Below are 16,916 nucleotides of genomic sequence, written 5' to 3'. Positions count from 1 at the left end.
TGGGATGAAGGGTCGAGGACGGGCTGTGGGTTTGGGCTCCAGGCTCGGTTCTCTGCCTTGTGCCCCCTGGGGAGGATGCTCCAGATGTGCCACCTTCTCCTCCCCTGTGACCTGTCACTTAGGAAATGTCCCCCCTGTTCCCTTATGGGGCTGGGGGACACCCTGCTCCATGCCACCCCAAGGGTGACACCAAAGGCTGTGTGACCACGGGCACCCCTTGGCCTTCTGGGGTCACCTCGTCACCACCTCCTGCCCGCCAGCCCTGCTCAGGTCCCCGGTGGGAGGGGAGAGGAAGAAAAATCTGTATTGCTCTTCTGAGAAATTAATCTGCTTTTATCGTCTTAGCCCAGCCTGACCTAAAAGAACTCCTCTGTTGTTTTTTCCACGGGGTGTTTAAAGGGAAAATTACAGTAAACACGTTGCAAAGAGGCCGTGGGAGATAAGGGCCAAGGGAAAATCAGCATGAGCAAGGGCTGCACAGCCTCTGGCAGGATTTCCCGTGCTGCCCCGCTCCTGGGGGCTGGATATGAGGACAGCCTCTGCTGGATATAAGGACAGCCTCTGCGAGCACCAAAAGCAGAAACAGCAGGGGGTTAAAACACGCTGGGTGCAGGCTGGGGACCTCTGGAGAGAAGTGCTGACGTCCCTGTGCTGCACGGCCACCCCTCGTGGTGATGGCTGGCTGTGTCCCCCGGGTGGGGACACGGGTACGCCTCTCCCAGGCACCCTCTTCTGCCCCATTTCACGTCCTTTGTCCCCAGGGGCACAGCACAGGTGGCCCAAGTGCCAACCCTGCCCTTGCAGCTCTGGTGTGGGACATGCGGTGGGGACCCCGGGGGCGACCACAGCGTGGCCCAGGCCAGCACCTCCCACGGTGGCAATTTGGGACCTGCAGCCAATTTTGGGCAATTAAAACGCTGAAGCTCCGGCCTCGGGGTTGTTTCCAGATGTGCGGCTGTGCGGAGCTTCCCCCTCCCCTGCCTCAGTTTCCCCCTTGTTGCGGGAAGGATTAGGAAGGGAGGAACCCGCCGGGCTCCACCAGCCCCTTCTGCTTCTTCCCCGAGTGTTATGCCCACCCCACAGGGGCCTGAGGCTGCGTTTGGGGCTGGGAGCCTCCTGTTTGTGAGGCTGTGCCAAATGGCTCCAGCGTCTCCAGGAGAAACGGCTGAGGGCTCATAAATGCGCTCAGGACTCAGCACCCGGGCAATTTCTTGTGCCACGTTCAGGGGGAAAGGCACGGTGCTGCATGGATTTGGGGATGCTGAGGAAGGTGACACAGGACACCGGTGTCCTCGGCGGTTTGGCAGGGCCCAGCAGGGTCGGCAAAGAGACCAGCTGCAGGCAGACCCAGCGCACGTTCCTGCCGCGTGCCTGGTGCTCGCCGCCTTTGCAGCCGTGCTGCTTTGCAAGACAACCTCGTCCTTTTTCCTCCTCTGCCACTTTTTGGGGTCCTGAGCCCCGTCCTGCTGCCCTGCCAGGCTCACGTAGAGGGGTCCCGGCTGCAGGAGGCCTGGAAGGAGTGGGTGGCCACAGGAGGGAGCTTGGCTCCTTCCTTCACATCCCTCTCCAAGGACAGCGGGTGACAGAGGGACCTGGACTCAAGTGTCCAGGGGGACACGGGGGACCCCCATGCCCAGCCCCATGACACTGAACAGGCAGGGGAACGAGGAGACCAGCCACCCCAAACAAGCTCCTGTCCCCCTGGGACCCTCCCATGTCCCCCAGCCCCCAGCCAGCTCCGTTGGTGCCACCCCGCTCCCGGGGGCCAACAGGGCTGGCACCTCCCCGGGACCCCAAATCCTTCCTCCGGGTCGGTGCAGAGGAAGGGGATGCTGTGACAGCATGAGTGGTGGGATCGGCAGGGGTACATACACACTCACACCACACACACAGAATTGGGGGGACCAGTGTCACCCCCTGGCTCTGCCCGCCCGTGCAGAACAGCCCCCATCTCCCCCCAGCACCCCCAGCAGTGACACCGCCACCCCCGACAGCCGCAGCACCATCACTGCTTTTGTGGGGCCGGTGAGGTTCCGGATGAGGCCCTGGCCCTGCTACGGGGTGCCTCGGCTGCCTCGGGCTGGACCGTTTGCCTTTGACCAGGATCAGGCCCCCAGCCGTGTTTATTCATTTATTTTTGCCTCCCCCCACCCCCGGCACCCCAAAGAGCTGGGTTTGCTGCAGGTGGGGCCCTGCCTGTCCGTCCGTCTGCCTTGGGCACCGGGCAGGGGGACGAACAGCATGGCAAGGGGGACAAGGAGGCTGTGGGGGGCTGTGAGCGGGGATTTGGACGGACACCCCCATTTCTCCTTGTCTGCCCCCTGCTCCTTCACCCTTTTCACCACCCCGTCCCCACAGCGCAGGACCACCCGTCCCCTCTCTGCCATGTCCCTCTCGCAGCTCCGTCCTCTCGGTGCAGTTCTCCAGTTGCCGTTTTGCAATTCACGGGGAAGAAAGAGGGGGCACAGACCCACGGGCAGCCACCGGGGCAGGACCGCCGAGCCCTCCTGCCCCCCAGCAATGTCCTTAGGGCTTGGCACAACGGGGACGAGGAGCTCTTCGCCCCACAGCACGGCGGCGGCCGCCACCTCTGCTTGTCCCCCTGCCACCCGTCCCTGCGAGGGGGTTTGCAGGAGAGCAGCACCCGTCTGTCCACCCCTACGGTCCTGCCGGTGGCGAGAGGGGACCAAGGAGACGTTTCCCCCGGTCCTTCCCCATCGGTGCCACGCGTCCCGTGCCGCCGGTCACGTCTGCTGCGGCAGGTGGCAGGTCTCGCCGATGGCGATGGCCACGTCGTGGGGCTGGCGGTCCCGGCGCCGCGGCGCCTCGGGCCCCTCGCCCATCTCGTTGAGGCTGCTGCTGATGCAGTTGACGTCGCTTTTGTTGCTGTTGTCGTCCGGGCTGGGGCCGAAGATCCAGTCTGGGGACGGATTGGGGAAAAGCACAAAACGAGCCCTTGGTTATTTTGGGGTGTTCCCATGTCCAAAACCCAGCATGCCCATTAGGAAATCCTCCATCCCCATCTTCCATCACATCTGTCACTCCGGGTGCTAACACCCAGAAGGGTTCCTCGCCCTCCCAGCCCCTGTCCCACCACCCCAAAGCCATGGGATTGGCTTTTTGCCACTTTTTTTTTTCCAAATTTTTTTGCTTTTCTCCGCACTGTGCCGTTTCTCAAGCTGCTGCTTTCTGGAAGCCCTCCTGGCTCAGGCAAATGAAATCACGCTGCTAATCCTGAAAATTAAAACTGAGCGCCTCCGAAGCAAAGCGTGCATCTGGGCTCCCCAGCACGGGGAGGCAAGGTGTTTTGTGCCGTGCCTTTTGGCTGTCACAAGGGGAGGGGATGGTTAAGTAACCGTGTGACACTGGGATGTGGCTGCAGCTGCAATAAGTAAGGCAGGATGGGCTGAGCCGGCGGCTGGGAGCTGTAGCCGGGGACACAAGCACCATGAGAAGGTGTCACGGCCACACCAGGCCTTGGGACCCCCATCGGGTGCTGTGGGGCTGCCCCGGGGACGTGGCTCACACCTGGGGGGACTGATGCCCCCCAAAGCCCAGAGGTCGCTGCTGGATGGTGCTGTGACCAGGACGTCCCCTGCAGCACGAGGGGCTGCGGTTCAGGGGAGGCAGATGCTGCTGCTTCCCAAATACCTGTTATTTCTGGGGTGGTGAGAGCCAGATGGGGAGGGGGAGGCAACAGAGATGAGAAAAGTGAAGCTGGGGAAACCCAGGAGAGGGGAGGGGTGTCCCTAGGGCTGGGGAGAACAAAGTGGCAGTGGAAACATCTTCAAGGGGGACCGGGACGCTCTCTGGGATGGGTATCTGGTCCCCAATTCCTGGTCTGACAAACAGGGGTGGAAGGGGCGAGGGGTCAGCTGGATCGCAGCCACAAAGGGAGGAGATGGGCAAAGAGTCCCAGGTACGAAGGGGGAGGAAGATCCCACTCGGTGGCTCACCGTGGTGGCGCAGGTGTGAGCGGAGGGAAGGGAAATACCTGCGGTCCTCTGCGTGCTCAGCGCTGGTCACGGAGCAAAGCACCAAATGTTAAATTTGTTTTTTTGAGCCACTAGCCACGGGGCTTCTCCCCTCCTCACCCCTTTCCAGCAGCCAACCCCCCAAAGCTTAGCCATCCATGCAATGTGGTATTTGACTTTCCTCTCCGTCCTGCACCCCGCCGGCCTCGCCGCCCCCAGGAGCACATCGAGCACTTTTTGGGGTGACAGCCACGCCACGGGGACGGGGCTTGGGTCAAAGCCCACCATGGGGGAGAGGACGGGTGGGCGTCCCCTGCCTCTGCGAGCACCTGGGCCGGCCTCAGCCCTCGCTTGGTGTGATGAGGAGCCGGAAGGCCGTAACGAGATTGCCTCCCACAAATACTATTAAAGCCCTCGGCTTGCTTTCCTTGACGTCAGCGCTAAAACTCCGGTGGGAGCCGGTCCGGCCGGGAAGACCTGGGGATGGGGAATCAGCCGAGGCTGCAGGGAGCTGGGTGAGGGGTCCCGAAGCATCCCGGGAGCTGCAGGGCACAGAGGGTGTGGAGGCAGTGGGAAGAGAAGAAAATATTATTGAACACCCGTGAGCAAGGGGAGGTGGCACTCGGTGGCCGGGTGGCGAGCCTTTGGGGGTGCGTGTGGGCAGCAAGAGATGCAAGAGCAAGACGCGGCGGTGGTAAAGGGAGAAATGCAGGGGATTTTTTGGGAGAGCACCGGGAGGGCTCGGCAAAAGGCTCTCAGCACATCCTCGCCCGAGAGGACGTCGCTGGCTGGCGCTCCGTCTGCTCCCTGGGTGCGTGCGGGCAGGATTGTGCGCGCTAATCCGAACCGCCGCTTCCCTGGGAATTATTTCTGGAGCCTGCTGGATCTAATTACCCGGTAATCTGCAGGAAGATGTAATTAGGCTGTCATTAGAGGGTATTTACTGCGATGCCTTTATGATTTGACTGTGTAAGTAAGGAGTGAAGTAATTACACAATTACACGTTATTTGTGGCCATTTGCGGCCTGTAGCTGCGGCGTGTTGCCGTGTGTGGATGGGGGGAGCCAGGGAGGGCAGCGAGGCCCCGCGTGGAGCCACCGGAGGATTTTTCAGATGGGGCTGGGGATGGGGATGGGGATGGGGATGGAGTTGGGATGGGGATGGGGATGGGATGGGATGGGATGGAATGGGGATGGGGATGGGGATGGGGATGGGGATGGGGATGGGGATGGGGATGGGGATGGAATTGGGATGGGGATGGGGAAGGGATGGGGATAGGGAAGGGATGGGGATGGGGATGGGGATGGGGATGGGGATGGGGATGGGGATGGGGATGGGGATGGGGATGGGATGGGATGGGGATGGGGATGGGATGGGATGGGGATGGGGTTGGAGTTGGGATGGGGATGGGATGGGATGGGATGGAATGGGGATGGGGATGGGGATGGGGATGGGGAAGGGATGGGGATAGGGAAGGGATGGGGATGGGGTGCTGCACCTCACATCATACACAAGTCTGAATTAGAAATCTCGGACAATAAATGCTGCAGGAGGGTTTGTAAACAGCTAATGGAGGGTGCTGAGCAGCCAGGAGCTGAGGGACGGTGGTTACAGTCTGAAGGTAGGTAAAGCCCTTAACATCGTGAAGGGTATTTCTCTCTCCATCATATAAATTTTTAGCACATGAGCAACATAAAACAATTGCCACCAAGAGGAAAATGAAATCCTGTTTTGGAGCAAAGTCAACCTTCATGTTTACACGTGGCCCAGCTAGGAAGCAAGGAAACCAGGCGGCAGCACCTGCACAGAACCCCCTGCTCCTTTGCACACACACACAGGAGCCTCCCTAACAGGGGCCAGGCTACAAAATCAGGGCACGTAGGCATGCACCAACACCCCCATGAATGCCTCAGATAAACCAGAAAGGGACAAAGTGACTTTCCCAGCCAGGCTGGGGGAGCAGCACCTGGCTCTCGGCCCCCTTCTTGCTCTCCCATCGGCGCCTGCTGGAGCCTGGCAGGGTGGAAGCGCGGCGCTGGGGTGGGATCGATGCGGAGCCATTGATCCAGAGCAGCTGGGGAGCGGAGATAGGGCAGCCTGGGTACATCAGGAGCTGCGGGACGGCGTCGCTCCCTAAATAGCTGAGTGACATGGCACAAAGTGCCCTGTGCTACCTGGCTCGGTGTGAGGCAGCGTCCCAGCTGCGGGACCCTGGGGATGCGCTGGTCCCTTGGGATGCTGCAGGGAGCCCGCACAGCCATTCAGGCTGGTTTCAGAGGGCTAAAGCCCTTGTTCCCTCTGTGTAATTAGTTTGAATCTGACCCTATTAGAGGCACTTTCGCTCTGATGTTAGCACTTTGACGTCTGTGCTGTGCTCTACAATAGGTGCCATGAAAACGGGTCTGGCTGTGACCTCGATAGAGCAGGGGTTTCTCACCGGGGTGAGAAATGGGGTCAGGAGAGGAGCAGAGGGAGCAGGGAAAGGGCTGAAATTGAAATGCAACCCAGCGGGCGAGACGTTCACGCTCCCTGCCGAGATGGAAACCAGCAGCGGAAGGGGAAATGTGTTAGATGAACGATCAACCTCGTGCTCGGGTTTTATTTGCTTTAAATGGAGCTGGGTGTGAAAACAGCTGCTAAAAAAGCCCTTGTTCCAGCGCCGGGAGCAGAAGTGCCTCCTCGTTGGAAGCAGGTCCCGACCCGCGGGTCTGCAGCGGGGCAGGAGCTGGCCACAGCCGGACAGACGGACGTCAGTTCATGGATATCCCTCTCTGCAGCAGGACAGACACCCCAAAAGGGAAACTGAGGCATGGGGGGAGTGCCAGGGGTGGGTTAGCACCGATATGGGGGCACAGAGGGGAACCTGACCCTGCCTCTTCCTATAACTTTGGTGGGCAAATGAAGTCATCCTCCAAACAGAGACCGAAAAGGAGGCGTAAGCCCTCTGTGCTGGGCCTGGCACAACCTGCAGTCCCTGCCTCCCGGAGGAGCCGCGGGCTGCAGCACCCAAGGGGCCCTGCGGATCTGCGGGGGAGCAAAGAAAGGCAGAGCCCAGCTCCCCGCAGAATCACCCAGCAGCTATTTTCAGCCACGCTACATTCATGCACGCTTTCTTTTGTTCGAGGAGACGGCTTCCCAAAGAAGCCCGAGAAACGTGGTGGATGGAGATAAGTCTGGAAAATAAAAATCCAGCTACTGGGCAAAAGGGCAAAGGAAAGAGAGACCCCGCTGCGAGAACAGCTCGGGGTTTTGAGCAGTCCCAAAGCCACCAACAAGCACTGCACCCCCAGAACCTGCCCTGCATCTGTCTTGGGACTGTTCCCAAAGGAGAAATTTGGGCAAGGTCTCCTCTGGGGATCAGCAAGGCAGAGGAGACCTCGGTTTACCCGGGGGACACGGCGGAGCACGGGCTCCCACGCATAGCAGCGGCTCCTTCCCTTGCAGACAGCGCCGTGCTTTCCTCGGGCATCACCCGCGCCGCAGTCCCCATGGCAACTGCTTTGTTTTGAGTCAAACTTTTTAAAAATTTATATTTTTTTTCCCTTTTCTTTATTTTGCGTTTAAATAAGGGCAATTTGCAGCGAACCGCTGGGGCTGGAGGAGGGAGGGCGGGCTGATTCCCGAGGATTGCAGTAATTAGGCGCTCCCTACGTTGGCGACAGCCTTGTAATTTGCCAAGCCGGTACTTGCTGTCTCCAGCAGCTCCCCCTCGCTCCGAGTTAAGCTGCTTTCCAAAGGCTTCAGCCTGATTTGTCTTAGCCGGGTCTGATCTACAGACAGCAGCCTTCCTCCTGCCACGGGGGCTCACCTCCATCCCTGCCTGGAGGCACCCGATGAATTTGGGGAAACCAGAGCTGGGGTTGGCCACCCTATTCCATCACAGTCCCTTCCCCAAAGCCGTGCTGGTGGAGCTCTCCCAAGGATTTTGCCCAGAGCTTTTTCTCCCTGGACACTTCCTCGGCCAGGTCTCTCCGGGAAGAGCTCCAGCTCATCCCTACCCCGCTGAGCGTTGCAGCACCACTTGTCTCCCCGGGGCTGCAGGGCCACCAACTGTCATTGTTTTTTTTAAAGAAATGCCCCCTTGGATTTCACAGGGGAAAGGCACCAAGGAGATTCTCTGCCACCCCAAACCAAGCCCAGCACCACTTTGTGGGGTCCCCAGGAGCCGGGCAGTGCTCCGACAGCCAGCCGTGCCTATGAGCTGCTGCTGAGGAGTCAAAACCATCCCTGAGGTTGCTGAGGGGATGCTCAAAGTAGCGATTAACTATTCACACTTTAATCTCCCTGAAACAGGCTCCAGCCCTTTGGCATCTTATTTCCATCTGTCTCTGTATCCTTCTCAATATGATTAGCACAGAAACGCTGAGAGCAGAGGGTTGAGCTGCTGCTGAGTGTATAAATCTGGGCATTGTGTCAGAGCAGCTAATAGGCTGCCTTCTGATTTACTGTCCCCCGGTCCTTCTGTCCTGCCCCAGAAGTCATTTTAAGCAAACTTATTCAAAAGCAACCTTCTCCTCAAAGGCTGCAGCTCGGTGGTGGGAACAAACACGACCTTGCCTGCTCCCCTCCGAGGGCTGGCTCGTTGCAAACGGTGTGGTGATGGGCGCAGGGTGCTAAATGGGACAGCCCCGGACACCGAGTTTGGGAAAGGCACTCAGCTGGGTTTCTGACCCCTATTCGGGGAGACGCCAGCTCTGCTGGAGCAGGGATGGAGCCTGGCATGGTGGGGGCAACCCCCCTGGGACGGGCTGCTCCCGACCAGACACAACCTGGGCAGCCCCCAGCTCTGTCCCTGCGCCCACTTGGCCCTGGAGCTGCCAAAGACTTTGGGAATCCCTCTGCAAAGGCAGCAAAGGGCTTTGCAAAGGACAGGACACCCCTCTCACCCCCGTCCCACGCAGAGGAAGAAACCAGAGGTGCCCAGCGTGCTCTGCCCAAGGTCACCAGGGCTGCAGATAGCATCGTGGGGGCACCTGGTCTGACCCAGTCCCGCGAGCGTCTCAGGGCAGGACGTGTGTATTTTTAGGTGTTGTCACTGCTGCTTACCTTCGTCGGGAAGGCAACGTTAAGTCATCTGAGCGGCAGAGCCAGGAGATGTTACAGCCCCAGAAAGCTGCTGATTAAGTGTTAAATATAACACCTGAAGACTGTTTTTGTTCCCTACAGCTGGGGGGAGAACGCTCTCCCGAGCGGCTCCCTGCCCTTTTCAGAGCTGAGCCTCACGCAAGAACCTGAAGCCCTGCCAGGAGGTTTGTCCCCCTCCTGTCCCAAATACCTGTCCCCACACCAGCATCCCTCGCCTGAGGGGCTTTGCCAACAAGGAGCAGAAGCTGCCCACCGTGCAGGTTCAGTGTTCTGGGGGGGTGCCTCCCCTGCGCCCCGGGAACGGGGAAATAAAGGGGAACCACGAGTGACCACAGGGACTTTGCTCCAGATGAGTATGATCTCCCTCCCACCACACAGAAGGAGCCCGGGGGGTTTGTCCCTGGCTGGGGGCGAGGGGTGAGCAAAGAGATTTCAGCCCCGATGCCCTGCAGGGGGACATCCTTCCCCAGGGATTTTAGGGCTCGGTGCCACCAGCCGTGTGCGCTATGGGGCAAACAGCGAGAGCATCGCTGGGGTCTTGCTGTGAGCAGCCCAGCACCGCTGCCCTCCCACGTTCAGCCCAGGTCTCCGATGATGAGGGACCTCGTTCGTCAGCACCAGGAGGGACCGAAAGAGCCAGGAGGCCAATTATCATAAAAAATATTCACTCTTCTCATGATCATTTTACAGGGCTGTCACAGCAGCCCCAGAGGCTGTGATCGCTGTGCTAGGCGCTGTGTAAGGGAGCAAGGCTACCGAGCCGTGTTTCCTAGGAGTTTGTGGATGCGCTGTGTCTAACAAGACGCTAAGCTCACATTGCAGGTTTCCTTGCACAGCACACCGGTGGGTCGTTATCCCGTACCCAGGTATCTGTTGCCATGAAACTTCTCATCATAGGGACCTCTAATCCAAGCTCAGTCAAAGCTGGCCAAGGGGCTGAAAAGCATTTGCAGCACAGACACGCTCACGTACACATTTATACACAAGCACACGCATGCACAAGCATAATTTTTTTTTTTTTTTTTAGGAAGGGGGTCCAAGGGTTTCCTCTGGGGAGCTGGTCAACATGCAGCTCAGTTGGGAGAGCCCAGCACATGGGGTTAAGTCACACTCCGGTAAATGTGAAAGGGCCAGGGCTCGGTCTAAAACTCACCCACATCCAAGGAAACAATCCGGCCATCATCCCCAGGCTTTGCACCAGGCTCTTTTTGCCCATATGCCACGAAGGCGTGATGCCCACACTCACCTATAAAGTCGTGAATGAGGTCCTTGATGAGGTGCCCGACGATGGCGTACGCCACTGCCACCACCACCAGGGCTGCCATGAGAAGGTAGAGGACAGCCTTGGGCAGGGGGATGGCATCACGAGGAGGGGGTTTGTACTCCTTGTAAAGCTGGTCATTGTCCGAGTACGAGTACTGGAACAAGTGGTCCAGGCCGGCGGTGAAATTGCTGGAGTTCATGGACTGGCTGTTGGACAGGTAGTTGTCCTGCTCGGGGTCCTGGAGGACACTTACCACCGAGCTGGTGGTGGCTTCCACTTGCTGTACCAAATTCAGAGTCTTGTTCACGCTGGGGAGGATCTGGGAGAGGAAAGTGCTCCAATCTTTGATGGCACTGATGTTGCAAATGATCATAATTGCAGCGAGGAAAGAGATCTCCAAGCCAGAGAGATTTAAAAGGGAAAGAAACAGGCAAAAACTCCTGTGCTTACCCCGAACCATACACTTCAAACCAGGCAGAGGAAGTCTTGCTGGGGAAGGTTTCTCAATAGCAAATTCTTACATGACCCGGTCGGGATGCGTCCGTGGTCCATCGGTCCTCACTCCGGGAAAGGCGCACAGCAAGCCCCTAGGGGCACCGAGTTCCTTGGGAAAAAGTAGGTGCTGGAAGGAATTTGAGCAACATCATTTTCGTTCCTCGGCTCCTTCTTCCCGATGCCGCTTGCTGATGAAACCTGGGGAGATGGGCTCCTGTAGGTATTTTCGGTCATCCGGAAAAGAGACGGCGAACTGCCCTCCTCCAGCTTCTCTTCGCGGGTGCCTGTCCTTGCAGGGAGAGGAGCAGCGAGCTGGTGTGCTGCGATGTGCCCTGACCACCCGTGGAGAGACCACCGAGGGGAAAGGGTGGCTCAAAACCCCCAAAGTTCAGCTGCTCCCGGTGCGCTCTGAAGCCGGAGCCGCTCAGCCCCCGTCCTCGCCAGCCGGGCTTGCAGCAACTTCTGCCAGCATCTCCCGCTCCCAGCCTTTCGGAGCCCAAATCCCGGGCAGATAACGAAAGAAGGGAGCCCGGCGGTGTCCGGAGGGCAGCCGAGCCTCGGCTTTTCCCTCGGGGACTTGTGCGAGGGAGCGGCTCCCGGATGCTCCGCCCGGCTTTCCTCCGTGCCCGGCTCCCCGCGGCCCCCCCCTCGCTTCCCGCAGCCGAGCCGCCTCCACCGGGGGGCTCCTCCTGGGGTCGTGCCTCCCCCCGACCCCTCTGTCCGAGCCGAGCCAACCTCCCCCGGGGCTTGCAAAGCGGCTCCGGAGCCAGCGCGGAGCGCAGCCGGGGTGCGGGAGCTGCGGTGCCGGCAGGCGGGGCGCTGCCGGGAGGAGGGCAGGATGGGTGCTGGGGGCAGGATGGGTGCTGGGGGCAGGATGGGTGCTGGGGGCAGGATGGGTGCTGGGGGCAGGATGGGCGCTGAGGGCAGGATGGGTGCTGGGGGCAGGATGGGTGCTGAGGGCAGGATGGGCGCTGGGGGCAGGATGGGTGCTGGGGGCGGGATGGGTGCTGGGGGCAGGATGGGTGCTAAGGGCAGGATGGGCGCTGGGGGCAGGATGGATGCTGAGGGCAGGACAGATGCCGAGGGCAGGATGGATGCCGAGGGCAGGATGGATGCTGAGCCCTTGCACCGGCACCCGTGCTCTCCCCCGACCTCCTGCCTGGCCAAGTTTTGGGGTCAGAGGGATGCTGGCTCACAGGGAGCTGAGCCCTCTGAGTGTCCCCCTGCCCGGTGAGCTCGGTGAGAGCCGGGCTGGTCGCCTCGGTGCTGGTTTTAAACCCGTCCGGATCGCCTACGAATACAGATCTCCTTTATCCACCTCGGCAATGGGATTTCGCCGGGGTGCTGGCTCCGCTGGAAGGCGCTGGGGTTTTATTCAAATGGAGGGAATCTTAAAGAGGGCAAATTGTCCCTCTGTATTTGGAGGTGAAAATAAATCACAGCCCCATTTTTCACATCTACTTGTGTGTGTGTGCGTGCAGCTTCACCGTGTAAGAAACAGCTGTTGTGAGGGCAAGGAAACCACTACATTAGGCCTGAATGCAGCCAAGCGGGGCTTCTGAGAAGTAATAGCTATAGACTCACATATTTTCTTGTGCCACCAACCAGCTGCAGTCCCGCCAGCTGCATTTAGGTTGGGAAGGTAGAGAAAAAAATGAAATGCTCACCCTTACAGTGAGATCACAAGGGCTCAGGTAGACGATGGATGGTTTGTCCAGCCCGGGAGCAAAGGAAATGTGGAGGAGAAGGCTTTTCTGCCCCACCCTTGTGCCCGGGCTAGGTCCCAGTGACCTGCCAGGCCAGATTTTATCCATCCAAGAGGGAAAATGTGGCCAGATTTATTTTCTTTACAGAAGCTCTTCAATGCAAGGCGTTTTGAGCTCCACACAGTGGTGGCGTGGCGCAGCCTGGCTTTTCCCTACTCCGTAGACACATCAGTTGGCTGGGGTCTCCAGGAGGAGAGGGCAACCCACGGGGCTTGCCTTCTGCTCCTCGGGGCCTGACGCTGCTCTGAAGCTGTATTTCACCAGTTGCCATGGCACCACCAGCACATCAGCCCGAGGAAGAGGGAGAGCACCCAGCCAGGCTGAGCCGTCCCCGTGGCTCGCTGCTACCCAGGGATCGGGGTGCCACCAACCCCAGGTGGGTTCCCACCGCCCTTTTATTCCCAGGTGGAGATGGAGCCAGGCGATTTTGGGCTAGAGACCTGGGTGGCTGGGTTGGGGGCTCTGCCCCGTGTGATATGGGGCAAAACAGCCACGAAGCAGGAGGCCGGATGAGGCGAGCCATCAGCTGGTGGCTCTCCACCTGCCTGGGGACCTGACAGCAGCAGCCCATGCCTCGCTCCAGCGGGACAGGGGGCAACCTGCTGTGGTTTCCCCACAACCCCTCGTGGGGCTGTGCTGGGAAGGGGCTGGAGAAGCACTTGGGGGACCCCCAAGGTCTGCCGCAGGCGCTGTATTCATTAAAGGGCTTAGGATAATACCCAAAACCCTCCACCTCTTGTGTTTCCCTGCAGCGAAAGTAAAGTTGGTCTCTTTCATTTCCATTAATGCCTGTACCAGTTCAAAACGACTAAATAGATGCTTAATTGTTCATTACACACCCTCTGCATCTCCTGTCTGAAGGGGAGGCTTTATTTCCGTGATTATGATTTCCATCCCATTACAGAGGGAGAGAGCAGGGAGAAATATAAAAGAGCAGGTTTTAATAGCCTTATATTTCAAACTCTCTGTTATTAAAAAAAAATGTTTGCATTTCCTGTGATGGCGGGAAGATTAAAAGGATTGCCATGGATTCCACTTAGGGAACATTACTAACGATTTCGATCAATCACTTTAAATAAAAATCACAATCTCCACAATTCCACCCAAATGCCATTTGGCAGAGGGGTTGATTATGGGAGCAAAATGAATTTCAGAATTAGCTGCTTGTCCTAATGCAATTGGACAAATCGAATTTAGGGATACACACATATACAATGACACACATATCTCATGCAGAAGAGCAGTGTTTTGGCCTCTGGGAACAAGAACAAATAATGTTTTAGTGGGTCAAGAAAGGCCCTGTCCCTCGTGATGGATGCTTAGCGTTTGTTTCGGCTATTTCCCTGGTATTTTTATTTGATGTCGTATTCTCTGCGTAACTCTAGTGACAGAACCGGTGTTTTATTTCCATACAGACAGGATCAAACCGATCACTGGGATGTGACTTTGATGCCCGGTGGAGATGCCACGTGCCCGGTGGAGATCTGACCGTGCTCCCAGCCCTGCAGCCGGCTGCGGCACCCGAGGCAGTGCTGGAGAGGTATGGGGGCGAGCCCTTCCTGCAGCGCCTTCACGTCCTTTCCGTCCATCTGCGTTTTGAGGGGGACTTTTCAGAGAACATCAAAGCACTTGGGTTTCAGCTCTAAGCAGGACGGGGTCCACATTTACAGCCAGCCAGCAGCAGGTTCGGATGCTCTCCCCGCGTCTCTGGGCACCCAGAGCAGTGCCTTCACCCCCACATCAACTCCAGACCTGGCCTCAAGGTCCCCACATTTTGCCAGCCACCTTTCTACATGACAAGAAGTCACGAAATACAGGCTCACCCTTGATTTCCAATCCTCTCCTTTTACCCAGTAATTTCTGCCTTAAAAAAAATAAACCAACACACAACCAACAAACAAACAAGGAGCAGCAGCAGTTTTTAGCAGATGAATCAGAATGAGCTATCTTTATCTATCTATATATAAAAATTACTTAAAACATATTTTTTTAATGCTGTATTATTCATGCAGCCAAAGCTGAAGCAGTCCAGATTGTAATAATAAATGCCACCGTGAACATGCCGGTACAGTGCCTAGGAAGGCGCTTCCCTGTCTGCTGTCTGGTAAACAAAGTGGGGTTTTAACTCTGCAAGTGGCACCATCTGATGGCCAGCTTGGCTTATCCTCCATCGCTTCCCTACCTTAAAAAATGTCAGTGGATTTGAGAGGCTGAAGACGTGCACAGAAATACCCTGCATGAAAAGGTTCATGAAAGAGAGGGGAGCATTTCCCAAGTAAAAAACAAAACAGGGTAATTGTGGAGGTGAGGTGGGAGGAGGGAAATATGTGCTCTTTTTGCAGCCCTAGAAAGTGCTGCTTGGCCACAGCACAGATAAAAATAGCTGAACATTATTTACAGGGCTTATTTATGGGTAAATCTAATAGCTATTGGCAACAGAACAGAAAGGCATCACCTCGGCAGGTGGGAAAGCATCGGGTTTTCCGTGTCTGTGCCCTCTCCACTCACAGCTTGGTGATCCTGAACCCAGCACAAAGGCGAGCCCGGCTGCTGGTGTCCAGCACCTCCTGAAGCCCCTTGAAGGGACCTGCAGAGAGAAGCTGCCAGTCTGTACATCTTCTGTCTCCTCTGTGCTCCAGGCTGGATGTGTAGGGCAGGAGAAGCTGAAGGGATGCAATTGAATTTTTGGGGAGTCTTACAGGGCAGGGCTGGGGGGTCCGTCCAGCTGCTAACGCGTGGGCTCCAGGAGGAAACTTTAAATGTCAACAACGGTAGCAGGGAAAGTAGAAAACTTTGCAGAAATTTTGCAAAGCAGATAGAAAACTAACCTGCTTTGCTGAAATACTTCCCCATCACAGCAAGAGGAACAGAAATAGAGACCTCCCCAAAGGCTCATTCCCCTGCAGACACAGCAGTGCACGTGTCTCCCCTCTGTCCTTCTATGTTTCCACCTCCCAGAGAAAGAAATGCTTCGAACCTGGGGCCTGCAAAGCCATGCTGGTGTTTCAGGTGCAGAGGAAGACCTGAGCAGGGCCGGCCTGGTTGATCTGAGCTGCAGCTGGGCTGCCAGGCGGGTTGCAAACACACTCCGTGACTCCTGATGGCTCTGCCACCGCAACCGGGAGGTGATGCAGTGCTCTCTTCTGCACTGCAGATCGTGCTCCAGCCGTGCCCTGTCCCTGCCACCTTCCGTAGCCCTTACCTGCTGTTTCCCAGGCACCAGTTCAGCTCAGCATCATGCATTGCATGCCTGATCCTCGCGCTGCTGCCTGCTGGGCTGTACCTGTGCCTGCAGACTGCCCCGTACACGCCAGGCATGCTGACATTAAGGGAGCTGATGGCAGAGGGGGCTGAAACTTTGCCCTGTGCTTGTTTTCTAGTGGGCACCTGAGGGTAGAGTCCTGGAGGATGTCTTGTGTGCCAAAGCAATGTGTGGGAATAGTGGCGGGTCACGGGTGGGAGCACCCAGCTGCTACAGGGAGGTGGGTCCTGGAATACGTGAAAGGTGCGGACGTAGCCCTTCTGGACTGAATGCTGCAACTGGATGGCAATTCTCCTCATCCAGGTGAGGCAAGATCAGCCGGCTCCTCGTGAAGGGCAGCAGCTCCAGGCTGAGGGACAGGAGCACGAAGAAGCTCTGGACTGAGCTCGGCTGCCTCGCAGCAGGGACATTGCCTGGGGTGCTCCACCTGCAGCGGCAACGCTTCTCTTGTCAGCAGCAGGCAGTTGGGGTTGGCAGTGGCAGCAACATGCGGGATTGCTTTGGGAGAGAATAAACTCAGGAGCAGACCTAGGAGAAGTCAAAAATATGTATTTAACAAGTATGGAAGTGACTTTGAGCTCACCTGAAACCAGAGGTGTGGCTGTACCTCTTCCACCTTATTATTTTGTGACTAAAGTGCTGCACGTTGTATTTTCCCTTCTAGGAGATGAAACCCCAAAAGAAGGCCGAATTAAGAGCAAAAATGAAATCCACAACGAGCAGGGGATGGTTTTGTTGCATAGGCTGTTAACCACACGGACGTAGCCCTTCGACTCCTGCACCTTATCGCTGCGAAGGCATTTAAGGCCCACTGCCACTACCTCGGACAGACCGGAGAAGTGAAAATCCATCCACTGAGGAAAAAAAAGTGCCACGCATCAGGCTGATGCACCCTTAGACCGTTCAGGGAGGGGAGGTGAGGGATGGAGCAGCAGCACCTCCATCACACAGCGCTGGGCTCAGCCAAATGTGCACGCAGAGCTTCTCTCCAGGCCCGACCAGGGATCTGAGCGGTGTGACAGCACAGACACCGGGATTTCTGTCCCCAGAGCAGCTCTGGCTGCGGGGCT

The 16,916-nt window shown here is 57.6% G+C and overlaps 1 protein-coding gene and 1 long non-coding RNA gene across 2 annotated transcripts; one reads left to right on the top strand and one right to left on the bottom strand.

Moving 5' to 3' along the window:
* Positions 1–2,606: 2,606 nt before the first annotated feature.
* LOC308198867 (uncharacterized protein) lies at positions 2,607–10,925 on the bottom strand. The gene is made up of 2 exons (XM_080602049.1): positions 10,306–10,925; positions 2,607–2,920 (listed from the first exon to the last, which is right to left on the bottom strand). The coding sequence occupies exons 1-2, from the start codon at positions 10,781–10,783 to the stop codon at positions 2,745–2,747; spliced, it is 654 nt and encodes a 217-aa protein (XP_080458175.1). The 5' UTR covers positions 10,784–10,925; the 3' UTR covers positions 2,607–2,744.
* A 1,901-nt stretch (positions 10,926–12,826) lies between these two features.
* On the top strand, positions 12,827–16,658 carry LOC308198868. The gene is made up of 3 exons (XR_013954253.1): positions 12,827–12,960; positions 14,000–14,124; positions 16,511–16,658. It is a non-coding gene; the product is annotated as an uncharacterized lncRNA (long non-coding RNA).
* The last annotated feature ends 258 nt before the right edge of the window (positions 16,659–16,916 follow it).

This window comes from Anser brachyrhynchus (genome assembly GCF_964034855.1).
Source record: "Anser brachyrhynchus genome assembly, chromosome: 8".
In the NCBI taxonomy this organism is placed as follows: Eukaryota; Metazoa; Chordata; class Aves; order Anseriformes; family Anatidae; genus Anser; species Anser brachyrhynchus.
The sequence above is the reverse complement of the archived record's forward strand: the minus strand, read 5'-3'. Positions and strand labels throughout refer to the sequence as shown.